The following is a 24,804-nucleotide window of genomic DNA, read 5'->3' on the forward strand; positions in this document are numbered from 1 at the left end:
GGAGAGCGGAGAAGGGAAACTTAGCAAGTTAAAAATATTTTTGAAACGATTCCCTGTTCACAACGATCTTTATTGTAAGATCTCAGCAGACGAAGTCAGTCAGTCAGCAGGATTAGTCTTGCAGTACCAATTAGGTTGTTGTGGAATGGGTGGAATCCAACATTTAGTATCTACAAACAGAAACTTCTTGTTTAAAAGTATTTGAGAGATCCTGGAGATTTAAACCCGACCTTCATTTTAGTAAACACAGGAAATATCGGTGAAGGGTTTATTATTGCACTCCGAGAAGTTAACAAAACAAGCCACGCGGAGCCCCGTACAGGGTCAGTACGTTATCCTGCACTTTGACTTGTTTTGTGGCAGGCACATTATAGGTCATTCAGTTAAAGCGATTACATAGGAGAGAGTCAAACACCAGAACTCGATCATTTCCTTTTGCCAAACTGTTGTTTGGCTCAGAAATCAGACTGTCAAATTAGCTCCACCCTGACTGGATGAAGGAACTAAATATACCACACACACACACACAACTGGCATTTATAGAACACCTTTAAAACAGGAAAATCTCCCAAGGTACTTCTGGTGTGTGAGGAAAATGAACATGGAGCTTAAAGGGGGGGGGGGGGGGGGGAAGAGAGTATTAGGAGGGATCCCCAAAAGCTTGATCAGAGAGGTGGGTTTTAAAATGGATCTTAAAGGAGAGGCGGAAAGGAATTCCAAATTGGATAGAGGCAGCGGAAAATGGTGGTGTAAAGGGAGTGGAGGATGGATGATAAGGGAGTCGAGGGTTATGGGGAGCAGGCAAGAAAGTGGAGTTGAGGCCAAGATCAGATCAACCATGATCTTACTGAATGGCGGAGCAGGCTCGAGGGGCCGTATGGCCTCCTCCTGCTCCTATTTCTTATGTTCTCATGTTATGTTCTTATGGACAAAAGATGGAACCGATGTGGGACTGAGCGACATGGCTCAGGAAGAACTCGCATTGGTCCAAAGATACAGCCCAAGTTAGCTGAAATCAGCCAGTGATCTGGTAGGCAGGCGAGCCCCAGGTGGGCAGAGGAAACGTTTCAAGGACATCCTCAGCCTCCTTGATAAAATGCAACATCCCCACCGGCACCTGGGAGTCCCCCGCCAAAAACTGCCCTAAGTGGAGGAAGTGCATCCGGGAGGGGGCTGAGCATCTCGAGTCTCATCGCCAAGAGCATGCAGAAACCAAACACAGGCAGAAGGAACGTGCTGCAAACCAGTTCCACCCACCCTTTCCTTCAACAACTGCCTGTCCCACCTGTGACAGAGACAATAATTCCCATATTGGACTATTCAGTCACCTAAGAACTCACTTTGAGTGGAAGCAAGTTTTCCTCGATTTCGAGGGAATGTTTATGATGAGGAGGAGCATTAAAATGGGGCTCAGCACCCCTGGATGAGAGTGAAAGAGATGAGGCTGATCATTCCCCAGTGATGCCCATCAGAAAGTGCCTGGCAGTGTATAAATGTTAGGGAAGCACAGGATTGGAGTGTAGCAGCGATGCCTCTCGTGGTAGAATATCCACCTTGCATGCATGCGGAATGGCCTTTTGGGCAAGGTATTTTAGAGCATGGAATAGTATCAAGAATCTCAGCCTTCAAGGGGGAGGAGAGTCAGTGGTGCAAACGTATCAAAAACAGTTATTCATTCATTTGCTTTCCAAATTGAATTAACACTATTTACAAAGCAGTGGAAGCAGATTCAGTTGTAACTTTCAAAATTAAATCTCTACTTTAAAAAAAAAAATAGGTAAAATATTTGCAGGGCTCCGACGAATGAGCAGGGAGAGTGGGACTTATTGGATTGCTCTTTGAGAGCCGGCACATGACTGATGGGCAGAATGGCCTCCTCCTGTACTGTACGATTCTGTCATGCTTATAAGCGCTCTTCAAATCTCATCTCATTCAGGAGTGAGATGTATCCATCCATCATAAAAATGTGAAGCAACTTCATTTTTGCTCTCCTTTTGCAGATTACAAAGGTCAGCATATGATAACGTGAGGTTGAAATGGATGACTATATCCTTTTGCCAAACTAAAAATTAAAAGAACTTCCACAAACAGTCCCAGCTCCTGCACAATCTTTACTTAAAAAAATAATTGAAGTTTTATTTAACTGCAACCTGTACATTCCAAGACAGTGAGATAATTGCTGAAAGAAAGCAATTGCTTAAATCGGTGCCAGTGAAAGACTGAAAGGATTTCCCACTGCCACTTAGTGCTGTAATATTTCTTGCGCTACCTCTGGTATGCTTCCAGTTTTATGCCATTTGTTTCACCTGGGTTGTTAAGTGTAATCAGATAATATATAATTTGTCTTTTTCATACAGTGTTCATTGTAGTTTTAGATTAAAATTAACCATTGAACCCAATAATTATGAATCATTAGTCATCTTGTTTTGCCATTTTCAAATATTGCAGTATTGCTTGCAGCCACTAGAGGGAACTCATCACCCAATACCCTCACACTGAATAAATGCACAGAAAAGTGCATCTTGTGCGACATTGAGATGGTTTGGTTAGTTTCCAACTATCCTTGCGTGCACTTGCTGACATTACATGAACTTTGGTTACCGCCAGAAGGTTGTGGGTTCAAGTCCCACTCCAGGAAATTGAGTACATAAAACTCGGCTGACACTCCAGTGCAGTGCTGAGGGAGTGCTGCACTGTCGGAGATGCCGTCTTTCGGATGAGATGTTAAACCCGAGGCCCTGCCTGCCCCTCAGGTGGATGTAAAAGATCCCACGGCACTAATTTGAAGAAGAGCAGGGGAGTTATCCCTGGTGACCTGGTTCCAGTTACAATTTCCAGAGAAACTTCAAGGTGTAGCTTATCGCGAAGGGGACCAGAGATAAAGGGCAACCATTTTTACAGTACAAATAAACATGTCCAATATTTATCCCTCAAACAACAACAAAAAAAATTATCTGGTCATTATCACAATGATGTTTGTGGGAGCTTGCTGTGCGCAAATTAGCTGCTGCGTTTCCTGCATTACAACAGTGACTACACTTCAAAAGTACTTCATTGGCTGTAAACGCTTTGGGACGTCCGGTGGTTGTGAAAGGCGCTATATAAATGCAAGTCTTTCTTTTACTGTACTGTACTATATTTTGGATCAGTGGTACACAAACAAGTGACATGAGCAGGTGTATCAGCAGCAGCATGATACCAACAACCAAAGCAGAGCAGGAAATAGTGAAAAACCAGCAGCCCAACTCATTAAAAGGACAAGTGAATTGTAAGATAACACATCCTGTAAATTCGCACTGATTGTGTGCAGCAGAATCTACTCGAGTACCAGAGTTTCGGATAAATGGTTCTGGAGGAAGTGGAACTGGCAGACTGAACAGGTCAGAGCAATGATTTGTTGCAACAAAATCACCTGCACGCCTCAAGAGTGGATAACACAGAGAAGAGAATTTGTGTGGTCAACATTGAGTGGTAGATACATCATAGATTTGGATTATTTAGAATTCAACCTTCACTCCCATGAAGGTGGAAAAGTGAAAAGATAAAGGTTAAAGATTTCAATATTACGATGAAGCCAAATACATTCCGACCAAAAAAAAAGACACTTTAAAAAGACAACTTCACACAATGGACCAATTAAATCAGTAACCTGCTGGTATCCAGACTCACAGGAGAGCCAAGCAAAATATATGTTCTATAAATAGTTATCAATTTAAAATTTTAACACACTACAGGAACGTCTCCTGGACTCGACACAGGCACCAACCCCGAAGGCATCTCATCACACTTAGTACAAGAAAATAAAACGGTGTCATTAGTAAAGTACTTGAATGTCACAAACACAAGAATGTGCATTCCTTCACCGCTGTCAAGAGTGTTGAATTGATTTTGCACTCATTTACACACATTATCTGCACCGTCCCTCATCATACATCTACAAAAGTCACAAGGTTAGAAATTCCCCTGCCTGTCATTATTTGATAAATAACGTCATTTTAGTGACTAAAGAATAAAAATTGCGTCATTTTTTAAAGGGGGTAAATTTGGCCACTGTTATATATGTGGACTTGTATTTACTCTGTACAGCCACCAGAGGGCTCATCCCCTGTAGTCCCAAGGGTTCCCATAATCCCTTGGGAGCACAGGTATTTAAGGAGGCTTCACAGGTTGGAGAGGCACTCTGGAGACCTGCAATAAAAGACTAAGGTCACGCTTCACTTTGAGCTCACAGTGATCAGTCTGACTCTTTCTCCATACACAACCACCACAAAATACGCCTGTCCTTAAAAAAAAAAACTATGTTGCACGACGATTGCTGTTAAAAACCGCGATCTCGCCAACTTTAGCCCGAGGCCTATCAACACCAAAAATACAGGCCCTAGGAGGGGAGAAAAAACACACACAAAAAAAAATCAACACTCAAAACATTTACGAGACCTTTAAGTAACTGCTGCAAAATAATTAATAAAAACTTTAATTTACCTTTTTTTGCAGGTCTTCGTACTTACCGACGTTTGAGGCTGCAACGCATGCTTTTCTCGGGCATTTTTCTTCATCCCAAAACGGGTTAGTTCGCCGACTGACCAAACTTAGGCGGTGCGGTTTTTTTTCCACGTTGCACCAGGGCGATCAGTTTATTGTCCATATTTTCAAAATGCCATTCTGAAGGTTTGGGTAATTTAGTGCACCATTTTAAGAACAAAAAAACAGCACTTTTAACGTGAAAAAGTTGTGTTAAAACGTGCGGTAGGCTGGGGAAATTCTAGCCCTCAGTGCTGTAACGTGATTCCTAACAAAACCATCGCAGCCTCAACTCTAAGCTCTGAGGAATAAATATCTGCGAGGGATTGGCGTTTGTAAAATTCCGTACAGAGAGACAATCAATTATTCCATGGGACATCGTGTGAAATGGGAAGACATGTCTGGAGGATTGCAGAATAGGGTTGAACAGAGCTGATGAGGATGGATAAATATTTTACTTATCTTTGGGGAAATCAGAGGGGTTCAATTGGAAGAATAAATAGTGATAACAGTCCATTTTACCTAGTCTCCAGCAGGATTAGATTTGATGGGCCGAAATGTTCTTTCCTTATTCAATTATTTTTTTGTTCTTCGCTTCTCTTCAATCAATCTATGGATTTCCTTCACAAAAAAATTGGCAGATGGAGTAGAATGTTGGAAAGTGTGAGGTTATGCATTTTGGCAGGAAAAAAATCTTAAAAAAAAAATAAAAAAAATCGAGGAGCAATTTATTACTTAAGTCAAGAAAAATTGCAAAGTGCTGCAGTACAGCGGGACCTGGTGCATGAAACACAAAAGGTTAGTATGCAGGCACAGCAAGTGATCAGGAAGGCCAATGGAATTTTGGCCTTTATTGCAAAGAGGATGGAGTATGAAAGCAGGGAAGTCTTGCTACAGTGAAACAGGGTATTGGTGAGGCCACATCTGGAATACTGCGTGCAGTTTTGGTTTCCATATTTACGAAAGGATATATTTTTGCTTTGGAGGCTGTTCAGAGAAGGTTCACTAGGTTGATTCCGGGGATGAGGGGGTTGACTTATGAGGAAAGGTTGAGTAGATTGGGCCTCCACTCATTGGAATTCAGAAGAATGAGAGGTGATCTTATCGAAATGTATAAGATTATGAGGGGGCTTGACAAGGTGAATGCAGAGAGGATGTTTCCACTGATGGGGGAGACTAGAACTAAGGGGCATGATCTTAGAATAAGGGGCCGCCCATTTAAAACAGAGATGAGGAGGAATTTCTTCTCTGAAGGTTGTACATCTGTGGAATTTGCTGCCTCAGAGAGCTGTGGAAGCTGGGTCATTGAATAAATTTAAGACAGAGATAGACAGTTTCTTAAACAATAAGGGAATAAGGGGTTTATGGGGAGCGGGCAGGGAAGTGGACCTGAGTCCATGATCGGATCAGCCATGATCGTATTAAATGGCGGAGCAGGCTCGAGGGGCCGATTGGCCTACTCCTGCTCCTATTTCTTACATTCTTATGTAACCGCAGCTCAGTGGGTCGCACTCTTGTCTCAGAATCTGAAGTCCCACTTCAGACACTCGGGCTCAAAATCTAGGCCGACACTCCTGGTGCAGTGCTGAGTGGGTGCTGCACTGTCGAAGGAGCCGTCTTTTGGATAAGATGTTAAACCGAGGCCCTGTCTGCCCTCTGAGGTGGATGTAAAAGATCCCGTGGCACTAGTTTGCAGAAGAGGGGAGTTCTCCTGAGGTTTGGAAAGGTGTTATACAAATGCAAGTCCCTAAGTAAACATTGCTTTTCAGTAGAGAACAACGCCTTTTGTTGGTGTAATCAAGACCACGTGCTTTGAACACCTCAAAATTAGACAAACTAGGTTTCTCTCCTCTCCTGAAGGAGCAGACTTGTTGGGCTACAGGTTTCACATTTGGTACCTGGCCCAAGTGGCCACTCGATATGCCTGGTCTTCCCAGCACAGGTCACTAGAGGAATTGGGGACAAGAACCAATTGTAGCTCCCAGACTGCTGTCCCAGTTGGGATCAGGTGAATGAACGCAGCTCACAGACCAAACCCGGGACATTCTTTGTGCTACACTGCTGCTTCCCCCACCTGGACTATCTGCAACTGAGATTCTGAATTCAAGTGTAATTAGGAAAGCGTTTTGATGGTTCATTGATAGAAATTCACAACGTTGGGCCAAAAATTCTGACCTTGCTGAGTCCGTACAGAGTGCGCATGGATCTGACGAGGCCTCGCAAAAGACATTTTTTTGGGGCGCACTGCGTATGCGCTGAAAACCGGCTTTTCGGATCCGTCAAGATTTCTCTCGACAGCTCCTCCGCATCCCCAGGAGAAGGACATCCGTGCGGGAGATTGGGCTATATGCCCAACTCACACCCAGCGAATGTCCTTCAAACTTTTACGCCTGGTGAAAGCAGGCGCAGAGCTTACTTTTACCAGCGGAACACTTTTAAAACATTAAAAATTAAATTTAAACAAACACTCATTTTTATATTAAAACCCTGTCCATTAAGGCCAGTGTATTTTTAACACTATTAAAACAGATTTTTAAAAATTCCAAAAATCATATATTCTTTCTAAAACATTTAATCTCAATTAATTTTAAATACGCGAGGTGTTTGATTTATTTATTATGCTGTGTTTGGGTGTTTTTCTCATTGATGGTAATGTGAGTCCGGAGAAACGGAGTTCCCATTTTTATCAATGAGAATACTGCATCGTGATTGGTGGCCCAGGCCCACGTGACTCCAGCATGTACGCATGTACGTACCTGAAAGGCATCTCCCCGGCACAGCAAATCTAGGCCTCCGACCAGGATCCTATGTTCCTCCGGGACCACCAGGTACTTTTGTAGATTTCTTTTCAGGGTCAAAGGCGTTCGTACGAAGGAAGCCTCTGACTGCAATTTTCCCCAACATTTCAAATATCACAAGAACAGGAATTCATTGATACCTTGGATCTTAGATCTTAGATCTGAACACCTGTCTAATCTTTTGGGCAAACACAGACAATACACGTGATGGTTTAAACCTTGCATTTATTTTTTTTTCCAGGGAAGGGAATACTCATCACCCTATCACATTTCTCCCTTCCCGCTACTAGAACAGTTGTTCTGCGATAGTGACAGTACAAAAACAAAAAGGTCAATTTTGCTGGTGCAGGAGGAACACACAGTGAAAGCAGCTCTAAACACTGGATTGTCAACAGAAAATGTGTTGCCTGGTTAATTGCCAAGAGGGTTCTGGAAACTTCTGCCAGCAAAACAAGCCTTCGGCCCAAGCTCCTCTTCAATTCTGTTGAAAGAAGTTGGAAAGGAAAACATGAACATTCTACTTAAGGCACTGTCCTCGACCCTGATTCTGCTCATGATGCTGTGACCCAGTTGGAGGGTCCTCAGACTTGAAGGCAAAGATGAAAAAGATCCTGAATAAAATCTGTTTGCTGGTGTTTGATCAAGTGGTAGCTGTTTAACGATCACGCGTGACAGCTTGAGCAAGATAACTTAATCTCTAATTAAACATTTGCCAATTGCAGGTCACAATATCATTTTGTACCATATCCGGGTTGAAGGTCACCTTAAGAATGCACAAACAATACAGATTAGTCAGGCAATTAACAAATTTAACCCCCGGAATCAGAATAGTACAGCACAGAGGGAGGCCATTCGGCCCATCGAGTCTACGTCAGCTCTTTCGAAGAGCGACCCAGTTAGTCCCACTCCCCCCTGCTCTTTCTCCATAACCCTGCAAAACTTTCTGCTTCAATCCACTTCCCTTTTTGAAGGCTACTATTGAATCTGCATCTCCCACCCAATCAGGCAGCGCGTTCGAAATCCTAACCACTCATTGTGTGGAAAGGTTTATCCCACATGTCGCCTCTGGTTCTTCTGCCAATGACCTTAAATCTGTGCCCTCTGGTTATCGACCCTTCAGTCATTGGAAACTTGCTGATTAACCAGACATTTAAGTTTTAAAACTGTTTACCTCATTAGCTGGTTGTACTTGGCCAGGCGCTCTGATCGACAGGGAGCACCAGTCTTAATCTGAGAACACATGAAAAAATGCACAATATGCTTAGTCTCGTTTCTGTGAATCACATTACACTTGCAGTTCTACAAATGATGAAAAAAATAGTAATGTTTAACCAAACAAAGTTGGACGTGCCTGTTAATATCTACAAACTTAATTGTTAACAGCATCAAAGGGTGGTCAGAGAGAGTCAAATCACTGCCTTCTTATCCACCACACCCAGCATTTACCCACCTCAAGGCAGCACTGTTTTTAGACTCTGCCATTACTAAGCTTCAAGTCTTGATTTTGTACATCAAAATCTGTTAATGCCTTCAAAGATTAGCTGATCCCTCATGCTTACCTGACCAGTGCAAAGCCCAACCACCAGGTCAGCAATGAAAGTGTCTTCGGTCTCCCCAGAACGATGGCTCACCATCACACCCCATCCGTTTGACTGGGCCAGCTTACATCTGATGGAAAATTTAAATAAAAATGAGTACAACTAATAAAAAGATTGATGTGCAAGGATTCCACTTCAATTATAGAAAGAAAAACTTGGATTTATATAGTGTCTTTCACTACCACCGGACGTCTCCAAACGCTTTGCAGCCAATGAAGTACCTTTTGAAGTGTAGTCACTGTTGTAAATGTGGGAAACGCAGCAGCCAATTTGTGCACAGCAAGCTCCCACAAACAGCAATGTGATGACCAAATAATCTTTTTTTGTTGTGTTGATTGAGGGATAAATATTGGCCCCAGGACACTGGGGATAACTCCCCTGCTCTTCTTCGAAATAGTGCCATGGGATCTTTTACGTCCACCTGAGAGAGCAGACAGAGGCCTGGGTTTAACGTCTCATCCGAAAGATGGCACCTCTGACAGTGCAGCACTCTGTCAGCACTGCATCGGGAGTGTCAGCCTAGATTTATGTGCTCCAGCCCCTGCAGTGTGATTTGAACCCACAACCTTGTGACAGAGGCGAGTGTGCTGCCCACTGAGCCACAACAAACTACTCGAGAGTTTACTGTTCAGAAATGTCGAGGTAGGGGCAGGGTTGAAAAGGGATACAGTTGCCGATTGGTTATGGTGTTGGATTAGCAACCCAGAGGTCAGGAGTTCAAATCCCATCATGACAGGTTGTAAAATTACAATAATAGTAATTTGATAGACTGGTGCCAGGATCAAGATATACATGAAAGCCTCGAGATCGTCATAAAATTCCAAATGATTCACTGATGTCATTCAGGGAAGGGAACACCACTCCCACTCGGTCCAGCACTACACTCGACTCCCCTCAACCACACACTAGTTTACTCAATGCCTGATCGATAACCAACATGGTCTTGCTACTGTTGACCACATCCAAAGAACATTTATTTTTTTTAAAACAGAAGCGTGACAGCATCTGTAGTTCTTAGCTTTGTCCAGAAGACTAGAAGGTTTTTTTTGATTTTATTCTACACCAGCGTGCATTTTTACAGCTGTATTTAAAGCTTTGCTTTCAGACACTTGTATTGATGCAGGTGCAACCTTCGATCCTATATCTTGGTCGCACCCAGATACCCCAGCCAGTAAAATCCTTTCCCTACTAAATGCGTGGGAGGTTCAAAAAAAAAAAATTTCTGCCTATTTTCTTTCCTCCTCTCCCAAAGTATTAAGAAAGACTTGCATTTCTATAGCACCTTTCACAACTACCGGATGTCTCAAAGCGCTTTACAGCCAATGAAGTACTTTTTGGAGTGTAGTCACTGTTGTAATGTGGGAAACGCGGCAGCCAATTTGCACACAGCAAGCTCCCACACACAGCAATGTGATAATAACCAGATCATCTGTTTTTTTTTTTAAATGATGTTGATTGAGGGATAAATATTGGCCCAGGACACCGGGGATAACTCCCCCCTGCTCTTCTTCGAAATGGTGCCATGGGATCTTTTACGTCCACCTGAGGGCAGACGTCTCGGTTTAACGTCTCATCCAAACGATGGCACCTCAGACAGTGCAGCACTCCCTCAGTACTGCACTGGGAGTGTCAGCCTAGATTTATGTGCTCAAGTTCCAGTGAGATTCCACAGGTGCCAGCAGAACTCAAAAGACCTTGCCCAACTCGCCATCCCTTTTGAGAGCCCAGGAGTGGTTTATTCAACTGTGGAGGGCATCACAGCTGAGTCTGTTCCTCCACTGGCCCACCAACATTCAGTATCCAGCCAGGTTACCAAATGGTAACTAGGAGTAGGATCCCAGTTTGTTTGACTTTTCTCTCCTGGCCCAAAAGGCACTGAGGCTACAGATTAGTCATCATCATAGGCAGTCCCTCGGAATCGAGGAAGACTTGCTTCCACTCTAAAAGTGAGTCCTTAGGTGGCTGAACAGTCCAATACGAGAACCACAGACTGTCACAGGTGGGACAGATAGTCGTTGAGGGCAAGGGAGGGTGGGACAGGTTTGCCGTACGCTCCTTCCGTTGCCTGCACTTGTTTTCTGAATGCTCTCGGCGATGAGACTCGAGGTGCTCAGCGCCCTCCCGGATACACTTCCTCCACTTAGGGCGGTCTTTGGGCAGGGACTCCCAGGAGTCGGTGGGGATATTGCACTTTAACAGGGAGGCTTTGAGGGTGTCCCTCGTAACGTTTCCTCTGCCCGCCTGGGGCTCGTTTGCCGTGAAGGAGTTCCGAGTAAAGCACTTGCTTTGGGAGTCTCGTGTCTGGTATGCGGACAATGTGGCCCGCCCAGCGGAGCTGATCGAGTGTGGTCAGTGCTTCGATGCTGGGGATGTTGGCCTGGCCAGGGAATGCCTTCACTCACTCGGCCCTCAGTAAATGCTTGTACAGTACTTCAGCTACAGGAGCGGGCTAGAATACTGATCCCAATATGACCAATATATCCCAAATGCATCTACCACTGCTGCAGTGCTGTCGGAGCTCATTTAAACAGCGTTGCAATTTATGGAGCAGACAGAGCTCCGACAGTCTATTTAATACTCCCAACATCCGATATGGCTGGCTCCTGCCTGGAGTTTATTCCTAGCCTTGGGCTGTAATAGATACACGAGGAGAACCAGACTGTGCATAACTTAAATGGCAACTTACCCCGAGATTCTGTACATGGGAAGCAACTGAAGTGGGACTAAGGGAGTTCGCTCTTGTTCAAATATTTAGATTGCTTTGAGCGAATTACAGAAGTTGCACAAACACTAGAATTAAAAGTTCCGTACAGTAAAATATCAGCACTGGAAAACTCATACTGGTCAATAGAATCCTCTTTACAGGATTGTCAATTGTCTTTTCAAGCCACTTTGGATTGCAGCAAGTTGGACAGTCTGCCAATATGCAGTCAATTCCAGTTGATGGAACTATTTGCCCTGAGAGTATCACAATTAGAGCTAATTAGTAAAGCCATTCCTTGCAGGGATTTCACAATCATTCCAGCTCACAAAATAAATGTCAGATTTTTGACAGACTCCATGACCTGAATGAAGTATTTGCCCTGCGCTCGTTGGCCAACATTGGCTCCCGGTTAAGCAACACCTCGATTTCAAGATTCTCATCCTGGTTTTTAAAATCCCTCCATGGCCTCACCCCCTCCCTATCTCTGCAATCTGTTCCTTCTGTGATGTAAAATTCGATGGTTGCAATCTGTAACCTCAAGTCCTATGACACATAGAAACATAGAAAATAGGTGCAGGAGTAGGCCATTCGGCCCTTCGAGCCTGCACCGCCATTCAATGAGTTCATGGCTGAACATGCACCTTCAGTACCCCATTCCTGCTTTCTCACCATACCCCTTGATCCCCCGAGTAGTAAGGACTACATCTAACTCCTTTTTGAATATATTTAGTGAATTGGCCTCAACAACTTTCTGTGGTAGAGAATTCCACAGGTTCACCACTCCTCCACAATTGGCTCCTGGTCCCCCCCCCCCCCCCCCGCCAAATGCTTCCCAATTTAAAACTGGTTATTCCTCATGTATAAATCCCTTCAATGCATTGCTTCTCCCGATTGTAACTTCCCCAAGCCCGACAACTCCCCAGAATTCTCCATCCCTCACAGAGTCTGGCCTCTATTCACCAACATCACCGCCACCCGTCCCACCGCCTTCACCATCGGTAGCCATGCCTTCAGCCATCTAGATCCCTCGCTCTGAACCCCTCTCCACATTTCTCTACGCCTTTCCACCTCGCTGCTTTTAAAAACCCAACTCCGAGCAAACCTTTTGCTCGCCCTTCCCGACAGGTCTTCCTCCGGCTCGGCATCTGATTTTTTGTCCGATTACGCCTCGGGAAGCTTTGCTCGATTAAAAAAAGCCACTGTGGAAAATGCGAGACGCTGTTGCAAACACAAAGAAGGACTCACGCTTCAATGGACTCGGTGACACTGCCAATTTGGTTCACTTTCAGCAGCAGGCAGTTACAGGCCTTCTCCTGTATCCCTTTCGCGATGCGAGTGGGGTTCGTCACGAGCAAGTCATCACCAACCACTTGGATGTTGGCCGCGCCTGTGAACTTTGTCCAGGCTGCCCAATCATCTTGGTCGAAAGGATCCTCAATGGAGACAACTGGAAAGCAAAGTTAGCATCTCTGAATCTCTTCACACGTGTAAGAGCAATGTGATTGCAACAAAAGCACAAGAACATAAGAACATACATAAGAACATAAGAATTAGGAACAGGAGTAGGACATCTAGCCCCTCGAGCCTGCTCCGCCATTCAACAAGATCATGGCTGATCTGGCCGTGGACTCAGCTCCACTTACCCGCCCGCTCCCAGTAACCCTTAATTCCCTTATTGGTTAAAAATCTATCTGTCTGGTGATTTGAATACATTCAATGAGCTAGCCTCAACTGCTTCCTTGGGCAGAGAATTCCACAGATTCACAACCCTCTGGGAGAAGAAATTCCCTCAACTCGGTGTTAAATTGGCTCCCCCGTATTTTGAGGCTGTGCCCCCTAGTTCTAGTCTTCCCGACCAATGGAAACAACCTCTCTGCCTCTGTCTTGTCTATCCCTTTCATTATTTTAAATGTTTCTCTAAGATCACCCCTCATCCTTCTGAACTGCAACGAGTAAAGACCCAGTCTACTTAATCTATCATCATAAGGTAACCCCCTCATCTCCAGAATCAGCCTAGTGAATCGTCTCTGTACCCCTTCCAAAGCCAGTATATCCTTCCTTAAGACAAAGAACCCAATTGGATCCAGATCAAGAAAAAGCCATTCAGCTCCTTGCAAGATTATTCTGTCGTGGATTTCTCTCTTGCGTCACCTGCTCATCTACTACTTTAAAGGAAAATGAACTTCTTTCCATAACCACTCCTTTGAGGGAAAGGAGGGGCCGGGGAGAGGGGGGGCGGTTGGTTGGAGTGGGGTTGCAAAATCAAAGCAGTATTTTTTAATCTCTATTCTTCGATTCTGCTTCCCAGCATGTGGAGATCCCCCCCACCCCAAAAAGTGCCAATTACCTCAAATCAACTTCTCTGGAAATTGGGTTCACGTAGCCCATTGTCCTGTGGGGGAATATCCACCTCTCCCACCCCTCAAATCTCAAACGTTGCTGGAAACTTCTGAATGCTACACTTGCATCCTGTAGTACTCCACTCATTGCTCAAGACTGCCACCTCAGCTATCCTTATACTATTTCAAACACCTGCATCACATTTCCAGCAGAAATAAGTTTAGTCACTTCGGCCTTTCTCAGTCCCCTCTCTTTCTTCTCATCTTCCCTCCTCACCTCAAAGCTTGGAGACGTTTGGAACACCAATAAGTCAATATCCTTCAAGGATTATTGAAGAACTGGACAGGATTAGCTTGGTTGCTCCTTGCATTCCCACCACCCCCCCCACCCACTGTCCAATTTCTTTTGTCAACCTTCTTCCTATTCAAAGCATTGAAACTTGCTGGGGTAATGCAGGTCTTCACGGAACAACCATTCGGAGTAGTAGGCAGGATTATCCTGAACTACATTTTTCACATTATTGTGCTATTCACTTCTATCCATCTCTTCTCAGCGACTTAAGGATTGTGCCTCGTGCAAGGTGATGAGCATCGCGTTTCGGATCAGTAAGTAACCTCACAAGTGAGCTTCTTCCCCCCGCCTCCCTCCTCCCACACCTCCCCCCTCACTCACCCCCACCCCCAAGCCCCTCCCACACTCTTTCCCCCCTCACGCGCACACACACACACACCCCCTCCGACACCGACACACACACACACACACACACAGCCCCACAAATTAAAGTTTTAATCAGTTTCTGGCTTCAGGAATGGTCCAATGCGTCAAGCACAACTGGTGTAACCCCAAACCACCCCAGGTCAGCTGATCTTAAGCTAGGGCAACAGTATGCTAGATTTGACCTCAAACTGAAGGTTACGTCTCGTAACCATATAGATTTAACTCTGAGCGACAGCAACTATACGAATATAATGCTGTGGAGTCTTACCAGGGTAATTTTTTGTGAAACTCAGGTAAAGCTCAATTAGCTTGTCATGAGTGACATAACGGCTGGGATTAGGTGGGGATTTGAAATCCAAGTCATATTTCCCATCACGATAGAATTCAGAGGCTGCTATGTCCATGCCAATCACAACCTTGTCTGTGTAGCCTGCTTTATCGATGGCGGTCTTCAACAGTTCTAAAGCTGCAACAGAAAGAAAGTCAAAAGTCAAGTAGCCACATAACTTGCCTCGGAAGTATTTGCAACTTGATTTTGTTGAGACACAAGTGAAACGGGAGAGCAACGAAGTCACTCTTAAGGGGAAGTCAGCCAGGGCTCCTCACCCTGATCACTAACGGCCTTGACAGGAATGTGCCTTTCCACTGAAGTTCATTCAGTTCGGAATGCTGGCTGATGCAGCTTGGCGGTGACCAGCAGTCGCTGCGCTTGACCAAGGTACTAAGGCATGTGGAATTGTAAACCAGCAAGAACCGACGCCATTGGAGAGGTGAGAAACAGAAAACCAATAACCCAACTTCAAAATAGCCAGCTCCAGTTCCCTTTGGGATGACAGTAAAATGCCACATTAGTTGAACATTACACTACTTGCCAACCATGTTATCACGATCAATAGCACCGCCCAGCCTCGTGTAGCCGGTTCACGTTTGCGTTACTAAAAGGAAATGTTAGATTCCTTGAATGGAGCACAGCTGTGGTGTTGGAGCACCACACTATGAAGGGACAGATACGGATTCAACCATCGCATCGTCCCACAAAAGTAAATCAAGGCTAGTCAGCTGCTCTCGTGCACCTAATGATCATGCTGTGGACCGCCCCGAGTGGAGGAAGAGCATCCGGGAGGGCACTGAGCACCGAGTCTCGTCACCGAGAGCATGCAGAAAACAAGAGCAGGCAGCGGAAGGAGCGTACGGCAAACCAGACTCCCCACCCACCCTTTCCTACAACCACTGTCTGTCCCACCTGTGACAGAGACTGTAATTCCCGTATTGGACTGTACAGTCACCTGAGAACTCACTGAGTGGAAGCAAGTCTTCCTCGATTTCAAGGGACTGCTTAAGATGATGGCGGCGTTGGTGGTTTCCCCAAAGTAGCACTGGGGGTCAATTATTTCTCTCTTGTATCCCTAGAGACCCTTACTGAATAAAAAATTGTTGATCTGTCTTGAAAACATCAATTGACCCTCCCCCAGTACCCCCAGCTTTGTGTGAGGCAGGAGAAAGAATTCTACATTTCCACGACCGAGAAAAAAATAATGGTTTCTCATTTGCATCAACCATTTGATTTCAGAATGTTACAGTTGGTCGGCACTCCCTCTCCCATTTTTCCTCAAATATTCTCTTTTCCTCCCACCCTCGGTGGGGTAAAAGAAAAAGGAAGACTTGGATTTATATAGTACCTTTCACGGCCACTGGACGTCTCAAAGTGTTTCACAGCCAATTAAGTACTTTAAGTGTAGTCACAGTTGTAAGGCTTCAAGTCGCCTGCATCTTCCCATTGAGCCTCCACTGAAACTTGGGAGACCCTGGCCAAAGACCGCCCGAGGTGGAGAAAGTGAATCCGGGAGGTCGTTGAGCTCTCGAGTCTCAACGCAAAGAGCGTGAAGAGGTCAAGCGTAGGCAGCGGAAGGAGCACACAGCAAACCAGCCCCACCCACCCCTGCCCTCGACGAATGTCTGTCCCACCTGTAACAGGGTCTGTGGCTCTCGTACTGGACTGTTCAGCCACCAAAGAACTCACTTTGGGAGTGGAAGCAAGTCCTCCTCGATTCCGAGGGACTGCCGATGATGATGATTAATTCACATTCGGGCGAGTGCCAGCAGGCTACCCAACTCTGCTGGTCATCACAGCCAAAAGCCTGGTCCTGGCCTCAGCCAGAGCTCACATGGGTACTACCAGTCGGGGGTTGCTGTGCAGGCAAGATGGGAACCATGACCAATTTGCCCTCCTCCAATCCAGAGGGCGCTGCTGCCAGCTGCAGCAACCCCCACGACCCTGCCCGAGGTCAGCTAACCCAGCCAAGAGCAGGGATCATGGGGCTGAAATTGACGGCCTTACAGCCCACTGCCACCGACAATCCTCTCCGGGTTGCGCCCAGTGCAAGTCTGCACTTGGGCTGGAGCGGGGAGGGAGGGGGGGGTGGGGGGGAGGGGAACCACCCGCTGATATCAGCAGACGGCCAAGTGGCACAAGTGACCACCCATCCGCCGAGATGCCAGATTGGTGCGGGCGGGATTCGGCGCCAGCAGGGGGAAGGAACCCCGCGAGGAGGTTAACCCCCAAGGCAAAGTTTAAAAAAAAAACTGAAAGAAACGGTTAGTGAACTTTTTAATAATTTTTTTTTTCCCCCACAGCGATTAATGGGTTCCCCTGAAGGTCTTCTGGGTAATTTTTTTTTCTCCAATCATTTTTATTTGAATGTCTTCGACCCTCCGTGGGCCCTACTCCATCCTCAGCGGCACTTCGGTGGCAAGCTCCCGAGAGAGAGCGCTCGTTTGCCATCGGCCCAACGTTTAAATTATTTTTCATCAATTTCCCGCCCAAAGTGCTGCCCAGTCTCTCGGTGGCCATATCTGGGATCTCTCTGGCCGTTAGAGACGGACTTCTGAGCCATTGAGACAACCTCCTCATGTTGCTGCAGTAAAAAGCAATTGCAAGATGTCAACAGTCCACTTTAATGGCGACATTTATTTGTTCTTGCTTTTGACAATAACTCAACAAAAAGAAAATTACATTCAATGTTCACCACCCTACCATTCATTCAATTTTTGTCTGTTTCCATAACAGTCAACTACATTTTTCCAACTACATGAATCCAAGTTAAAAGCAACGCAGATATGGTCACTATTTTACAAACAGTAAGCCTGGATCAAGTATTCTCCACACTACTTAGAACGGAGGAGAAAGCCAGTTTGTATCTCAGCCAGGTTCCATTACTCAATGCATTTGCAGAGCGGTGCCCTCTAAACTGTAATCTTTTAGAAGCTGCTCGTCTCAAAATCAGCTGATGTGAATATTCCATGACTGGAATATACAATTCAAGACTTCAAGGTTATGCCTGGATTAAGAATTTTGATGAAGGGAAATACGAAGGGATGGATTAAAAAAAAAAATTCATTCACAGGACGTGGGTGTTGCTGGCAAGGCCGGCATTTATTGCCCATCCCCAGTTGCCCTCGAGAAGGTTGTGGTGAGTCGCCTTATATAACCGAGTGTCTTGCTAGGCCATTTCAACAACAACTTGTATTATATAGCACCTTTAACGTAGTAAAATATCCCAAGGCGCTTCACAGGAGTGTTGCAAGACAAAAAATAAATACATTTGACACCGAGCCAGAAGAAATTACGGCAGATAATCAAAAGCTGGGTCAACGAGGTAGGTTTTAAGGAGCGTCTTAAAAGGAGGAGAGAGAGGTAGAGAGGCGGAGAGGTTTAGGGAGGGAGTTCCAGAGCTTAGGGCCCAGGCAGCTGAAGGCACGGCCTCCGATGGTTGAGCGATTATAATCAGGGATGCTCAAGAGGGCAGAATTTGAGGAGCGCAGATATCTCGGGGGCAGGGGCCGGGATTCTGAGGCTGAGGAGATTACAGAGATAGGGAGGGGGCGAGGCCATGGAGGAATTTGTAAACAAGGATGAGAATTTTGAAATCTAGGCATTGCTTAACCGGGAGCCAATATAGGTCAGCGAGCACAGGGGGTGATGGGGAAGTGGGACTTGGTGCGAGTTAGGACACGGGCAGCCGAGTTTTGGATGACCTCAAGTTTTCAGAGGACAATGCGTCTGGAGTCATATCTAGGCCAGACCGGGTAAGGATGGCAGATTTCCTTCCCTAAAGGACTCGAGAGCCAGATAGGTTTTTAATGACAATCCAGTAGTCTCATGGTCATTACTGATACTAGCTTTTTATTCCAGATTTATTTAATTAACTACCTTTAAATTCCCCATAACTCCGGATCATTGGTCCAGGCCTCTGGATTATTAATCCAGTAACACAACCACCATGTTACCCTATACTCTTATTGGAGGATTGAAAGAGTGAATTCAGGACAAACTTGGTTTATTCAATATTTGAGTAATATGAAAAACATTCCAGATTTTCTTTTGCTCAGCCTTTACATTCAGATTAAATCTATCCTCCTACAGTGAAATGACACGATCTTTTGAAACTTTCTTCCAACTCACATGCACCCCACCGGCTTACTTAGTTTCCAGTACGGAGAAAAGAACCATATACAGAATGTTAACCTGCTTTTTCTCTCTACATCTGAAGCCCCTGCTGTGTACCTTCAGCATTTTCTGTTTTTGTTTGACAACTACATAGGTGAAAAATAGAATCATAGAATTATTTACGGCACAGGAGGCCATTCAGCCCATTGTGTCGGTGCCAGCGAAAAATAAGATACTTGAAATGATAAACGTTACACGTACACCCGACAGTAGGCAGCGTAACTTTTATTTATTTGCCATGTGCATTAGGATTTGAATATAGTACCTGGAACAGCATGGAGCATACCACTTCAAGGTACGGCGCGTGCTGGTGCAGAAGAGTGATGGCTGTGAAGGAGGCAACTGGATTGGACGTCACCAAAATCCAGGTCGCTGATTGGAGCACATCAGGAGCGGCGAGGTCGGGTCAGAGGAGAGGCGAGAGATTGCCGAGAGATGTGATCAGGGCCCAGGAGAGGCGCGAGTTCGGGGCCCAGAAGAGGCGAGGGCCCAGAGGCAGCATGGGCCAGCCCACACTGCGATATGTATGCGCACTAGGTCTGTGCAGCAGAGCTGGTCTCCAGTTGTCTTGGTTAATCCTTGCCACTGGACCAAGTCTTGGTTAATCCTTGCCACTGGACCAAGACCTAGCTCTGTCAAGCCCGTGTGGTGGCTGGTGTGCAATGGCCACCACACGTCAAAAAAATCCACGCACAGGCATCTTCCACCCTTCAGGATGTAGTTCGGGACCTGGAATATTAGGTCCTTCATCGAAACACCTGTGAACTCATCCCTTTTTGGCGTGGAAGCAAGTCATCCTCGATAAGAGGGACTACCTATGATAGTACCACCAAAATATAGAGGAGTGGGTAATCTACAAACTGATGAGGTACAATGCGGTTCTTGGCTAGAGCAGTGGACCAATGGGTCTAGCACTACTCGCATAACATCAAGCCGAACAGACCAGAAATTCAGGTTAACATATCTTCACCAGGGCAATAGTTGGCAGGCTAGATTAGACATCCAACATCCCTAACCTCGGAAGGGAGGGGAAGAATAAAAGTCTACCAGGGTTCCCACTCCCACCTATCTTCGTAATGCCGACTGGAAAAAAAACATGCATATGGAAGTCAGCGATAACAAGATTAAGCTCGTCTATGATGCCTCCCACAGTCAAATTGCCTCTCAAGATGCCATCTTCTAAGCTCATGTGAAAAGTGGCCACTTTGAAAAGAAAGAGTTGCATTTATATAGTGCCTTTAATGGCTTCAGGATGCCCCCAAAGCATTTTACAGCCAATGAAGTACTTTTGGAGTGTAGTCACTGTTGTAATGTTAGATATGCAGCAGCCAATTTGCACACAGCAAGCTCCCACAAACAACAATGGGCTAATAAGATAATCGGTTTTGTGTTCTGTTGATTGAGGGATAAAGATTGTCCAGGACACCGGGGATAACTCCCCTGCTCTTCTTCGAAATAGTGATGTGGGATCTTTTATTTCTACCTGAAAAGGCAGAAGGGGCCTCGGTTTAACGTCTCATCCGAAAGGCGGCATCTCCGACAGTGCAGCACTCCCTCAGTACTGCATTGGGAGTGAGATGCCTGCAGAATCAATCCCAGCAGGGTCGACCCGAAACATTAACTCTGCCTGACCTGCTGAGTATTTCCAGCATTTACTGTTTTTAGTTGATTACAATGGTCATTACAGAACTCTGAAACTTGTGGAAAATTAGAAGCCACATCATTATGCTAACTCATTAAAATGTTCCCTTCCAAGTTTAAGATGAAAGTCAACCTGTGACAATAAAATCCGATTGTATTGATCAAGGTAAAGACTCTATGATCCACGAGGGATTGGGAACAGTGTGCTTAAATTACAAATTGTTGACTGAAAAAGGTCAAAACCTGAGCAGACACTTTAGATTAAACTAGGTTTAACTTGATCCAATATAATAACTTTTATTTATATCGCGCCTTTAACGTAGTAAAATGTCCCAAGGCGCTTCACAGCAGTGTTATAAGACAAAACAGATAAGTTTTGACACCGAGCCACAAAAGAAGAAATTAAGGCAGATAACCAAAAGCTGGGTCAAAGAGGTAGGTTTAAGGAGCGTCTTAAAGGAGGAAAGAGAGGTAGAGGCTTAGAGAGGGAGTTCCACAGTTTGGGGCCCAAACAGCTTAAAGCACGGCCACCAATGGTTGATCGATTACAATCAGGGATGCTCAAGAGGCCAGAATTTGAGGAGCGCAGACATCTTGTGGGGTTGTGAAGCTGAAAAACATGAGTAGCAAGGCCACGGAGTGATTTGAAATCGAGGTGTTGTTTAACCGAGAGCCAATGTAGGTCAGGGGTGATGGGGTGATGGAGTGATGGAGTGATCGTGACTTAGTACGAGTTAGGACACAGGCTGTTGAGTTTTGGATGACCTCAAGTTTACATAGTGTAGAATGTGGGAGGCCGGCCAGGAGTGAGTTGGAGTAGTCAAGTCTAGAGGTAGCAAAGGCATGAATGAGGGTTTCAGCAGCAGAAGAGCTGAGGCAGGGACGGAGGCGGGCGATGTTACGGAGGTGGAAAAAGGCGGTTTTAGCTATGCTACGGATGTGGCTGGTAACTTATTTCAGGGTCAAATATGACACCTAGGTTGCGAACAGTTTGGTACAGCCTCAGATTGATGCTAGGGAGAGGGATGGAGTCAGTGGTTAGGGAACGCAGTTTGTGGCAGGGACCAAAGATAATGGCTTCAGTCTTCCCAATATTTGATTGGAGAAAATTTCTGCTCATCCAGTACTGGATGTCGGACAAGCAATCTGACAATTTAGATACCAAGCAGGGGGCGACAGAAGCGGTGGAGAGGTAGAGCTGGGTGTCATCAGCGTACATGTGGAAACTGACTCTGTGTTTTAGGATGATATCGCCAAGGGACAGCATATAGATGAGAAATAGGAGGGGGCCAAGGACAGATCCTTGGGGGACACCAGAGGTAACGATGCAGGAGTGGGAAGAGAAGCCATTGCAGGAGATTTTCTGGCTACTCTTAGATAGAAACCAGGCGAGTGCAGCCCCACCCAGCTGGACGTTGGTGGAGAGGTGTTGGAGGAGGATGGAGTGGTCAACAGTGTCAAAGGCTGTGGACAGGTCCAGAAGGATGAGGAGGAAGAGTTTATTTTTGTCACACTCACAAAGGATGTCATTTGTGACTTTGTCGAGAGCCGTTTCGGTACTGAGGCAGGGGCAGAAACCAGATTGAAGGGATTCAAACTGAATTCAATGAAAGATGGCCACGGATTTGGGAGGCAACAACACGTTCAAGTACTTTGGCGAGGAAAGATAGGGCGAAAGCTAGCAAGCAAAGTGGGGTCAAGGGTTAGGTTTTTTTTTTGAGAGGGGTGATGACAGCAGATTTAAAGGAGAGGGAACCAGTACCTGAGGAGAGAGAACCGTTAACAATATCGGCTAACATGGGAGCCAAAAAATGAAGTTGGGGGTCAGCAGCTTAGTGGGAATCGGGTCAAGGGAGCAGGAAGTGGGTCTCATGGACAAGATAAGTTTGGAGAGATCAAGAGGGGAGATCAAAGAGAAACTAGAGAAAGATAGGAGTTATGGGCTAGGGCAGGTGGGAGCCTCAGAAGAAGTTTAGCCCTGTGGGCTGGGTGAAGGAAGGGATCTCGCAGTGGCAGATCAGATGGTCTCAATCTTTGAGACAAAGATGTCCATGAGCTCCTCACACTTGTTGCTGGAGGCAAGTGTGGTGGAGACAGGGGAGAGGGGTTTAAGGAGACGGTTAACAGTAGAGAATAGTAGCCGGGGCTTATTTTTGCAATCCAGAATGATCCTGGAATAGTGAGCAGTTTTTGTAGACAAGAGTAAGAACCAATAATGTGTGTTCGAGCCAGATCTGGCGGCGAATGGCTAAACCAGATGTCCGCCACATCCGTTCAAGTCTGTGCCCTTTTGACTTGAGCGAGCAATGAGGACTGTACCGGGAGAACGGCCAGCGTGGGAGAGAGTAATCTTTTTAATAGGGACTAGGGCATCAAAAGGTGGTGGTGAGGGTGTGGTGGAGAAGATCGGTGGGGGCAGAAATTTGAATGTTTTAAAAAAAAAAGGAGGGCCAAAGGTTGGACAATTTTGAGTTGATAAGTGCAGTTGTAAGAGAGTCGAGTGTTTTTTTTCCAGGGGCGGATGCAGAAGGAAGGAGGTTTGGATTGGGTAAGGGTGATGTGGGTGGAGAGCGATACCAGGAAATGGTTAGAGATGGCCTTATCTGTAATTGGTGCGATAAGAATAGCAAGGCCACGAGAGATGGTAAGGTCAAGGGGGAGGAATTTACATGGAGGGAGAGATTAAGGAAGGACAGGAGGGTCATGATCTCAGAGCAGAGAGATCATGATGAATTGAGATGGAGGTTGAAGTCACCAAGGATGAGAAGTCACTTAGTGCATAGACTGAGGGAGGAAAGCAGTGAGGAAAGCAGTGAGGATATATCCGTGATAAAGTTTTTAATCATATTTGAGTGGGCAGTAGAGAACAAGAATTTTGAAGAGGTGAGAGGGGTGGAATAAGGCGAGATGTTCAAAAGATGAGAAAGTGCCAGGAATAGGGGGACAGACCAAGGTATGATTTAGCGATGAGCTATACTGCCACCACGGCGGTCTGGGCGGGGCAAGTGGTGGAAGCTTTGATTAAAGGTAGTGCGTCATTATTCCTCAGCCAAGTTTCTGTTAGTGCCATGTCAATGCAGTTAGAGCACCAATATATTTTTAAAAAGGTCTACTGCACGATCTGCAGTTAGTCCCATTAATACTGTATTGTAATCTTCAGGTAATATCGAGTTATCACAGGCCAATAACTCAGTCTTACTTGGATACTCGACTTAGTTAAGCTTGATGGCCAATCCGAGATCAGAAGAGAAAATGCCCAGTAAGTATTTTAAATGCATAAGACTTCTGTAACAAAGCCTTGTACAGTACTACCTAATCTTAGAGGTTTTTTTTATTAAAAAATGCAAAATGCATTGCTAGCATAGTGCTTATTCAACAGTTTGTATCTGTATACTACACCAGTCAGTAGCATGCATCTCACTCAGAGGTTGTGGGTTCAAGCCTTATTATTGGACAATCTCGGCTGACACTCCAGCGCAGTACTGAGGGACTGCTGCACTGTTGGGAGTGCCATCTTTCAGATGGGTCAATAACCAGCGACTCGAACTGCCTGCTCAGGCAGACACAAAAATCCCACGGCATTCTTCAAAACAATGCAGTGAATTCACCTCCCGTGTCCTGACCAACAATCATTCCTCAAAAAAACACCACTGCAACCATTAATTGGTTATTCATCCCCTTTGCTATTGGTGGAGCCTTGCTGTTTGCACATTTGGCTACACTTCAAAAGTACATACTTGGCTCGGAAGCATTTTGGGACTTTTGAGGACATACAAGGTATGCAATGAATGAACGTTATTTTTCTTCTGTGCAAGATTGCTACAGAAGAAACGTCAATCACAACAGGCTGACATTTTAATGGATTCTATTTGTTGTAATGCCTTGTAACTGTCATATTGCCTACTTCCTCAACTTCTGTGGAGTTATTCACTCGTAAAATATATGAAGTTGGTCTGCAATTTGGTCTCTGGCGTGATA

General features: G+C 45.4%; 1 protein-coding gene across 2 annotated transcripts in view; it reads right to left on the bottom strand.

Annotated features, from left to right (window-relative positions):
* Nucleotides 1–7,527: 7,527 nt before the first annotated feature.
* eno1a (enolase 1a, (alpha)) overlaps nt 7,528–24,804 on the bottom strand; it is a 67,024-nt gene continuing 49,747 nt past the window's right edge. For both annotated transcript variants that reach the window (XM_070861039.1, XM_070861038.1), the window contains exons 8-12: nt 14,947–15,144; nt 12,867–13,068; nt 8,879–8,987; nt 8,491–8,549; nt 7,528–7,800 (exon numbers count right to left, since the gene is read on the bottom strand). In XM_070861039.1, coding sequence (XP_070717140.1) covers nt 7,731–7,800; nt 8,491–8,549; nt 8,879–8,987; nt 12,867–13,068; nt 14,947–15,144 — 638 coding nt within the window. In that variant the 3' untranslated portion in view covers nt 7,528–7,730. The remainder of the gene's footprint in view (nt 7,801–8,490; nt 8,550–8,878; nt 8,988–12,866; nt 13,069–14,946; nt 15,145–24,804) is intronic.

This window comes from Pristiophorus japonicus, chromosome 18, assembly GCF_044704955.1.
Source record: "Pristiophorus japonicus isolate sPriJap1 chromosome 18, sPriJap1.hap1, whole genome shotgun sequence".
Lineage (NCBI taxonomy): Eukaryota > Metazoa > Chordata > Chondrichthyes > Pristiophoridae > Pristiophorus > Pristiophorus japonicus.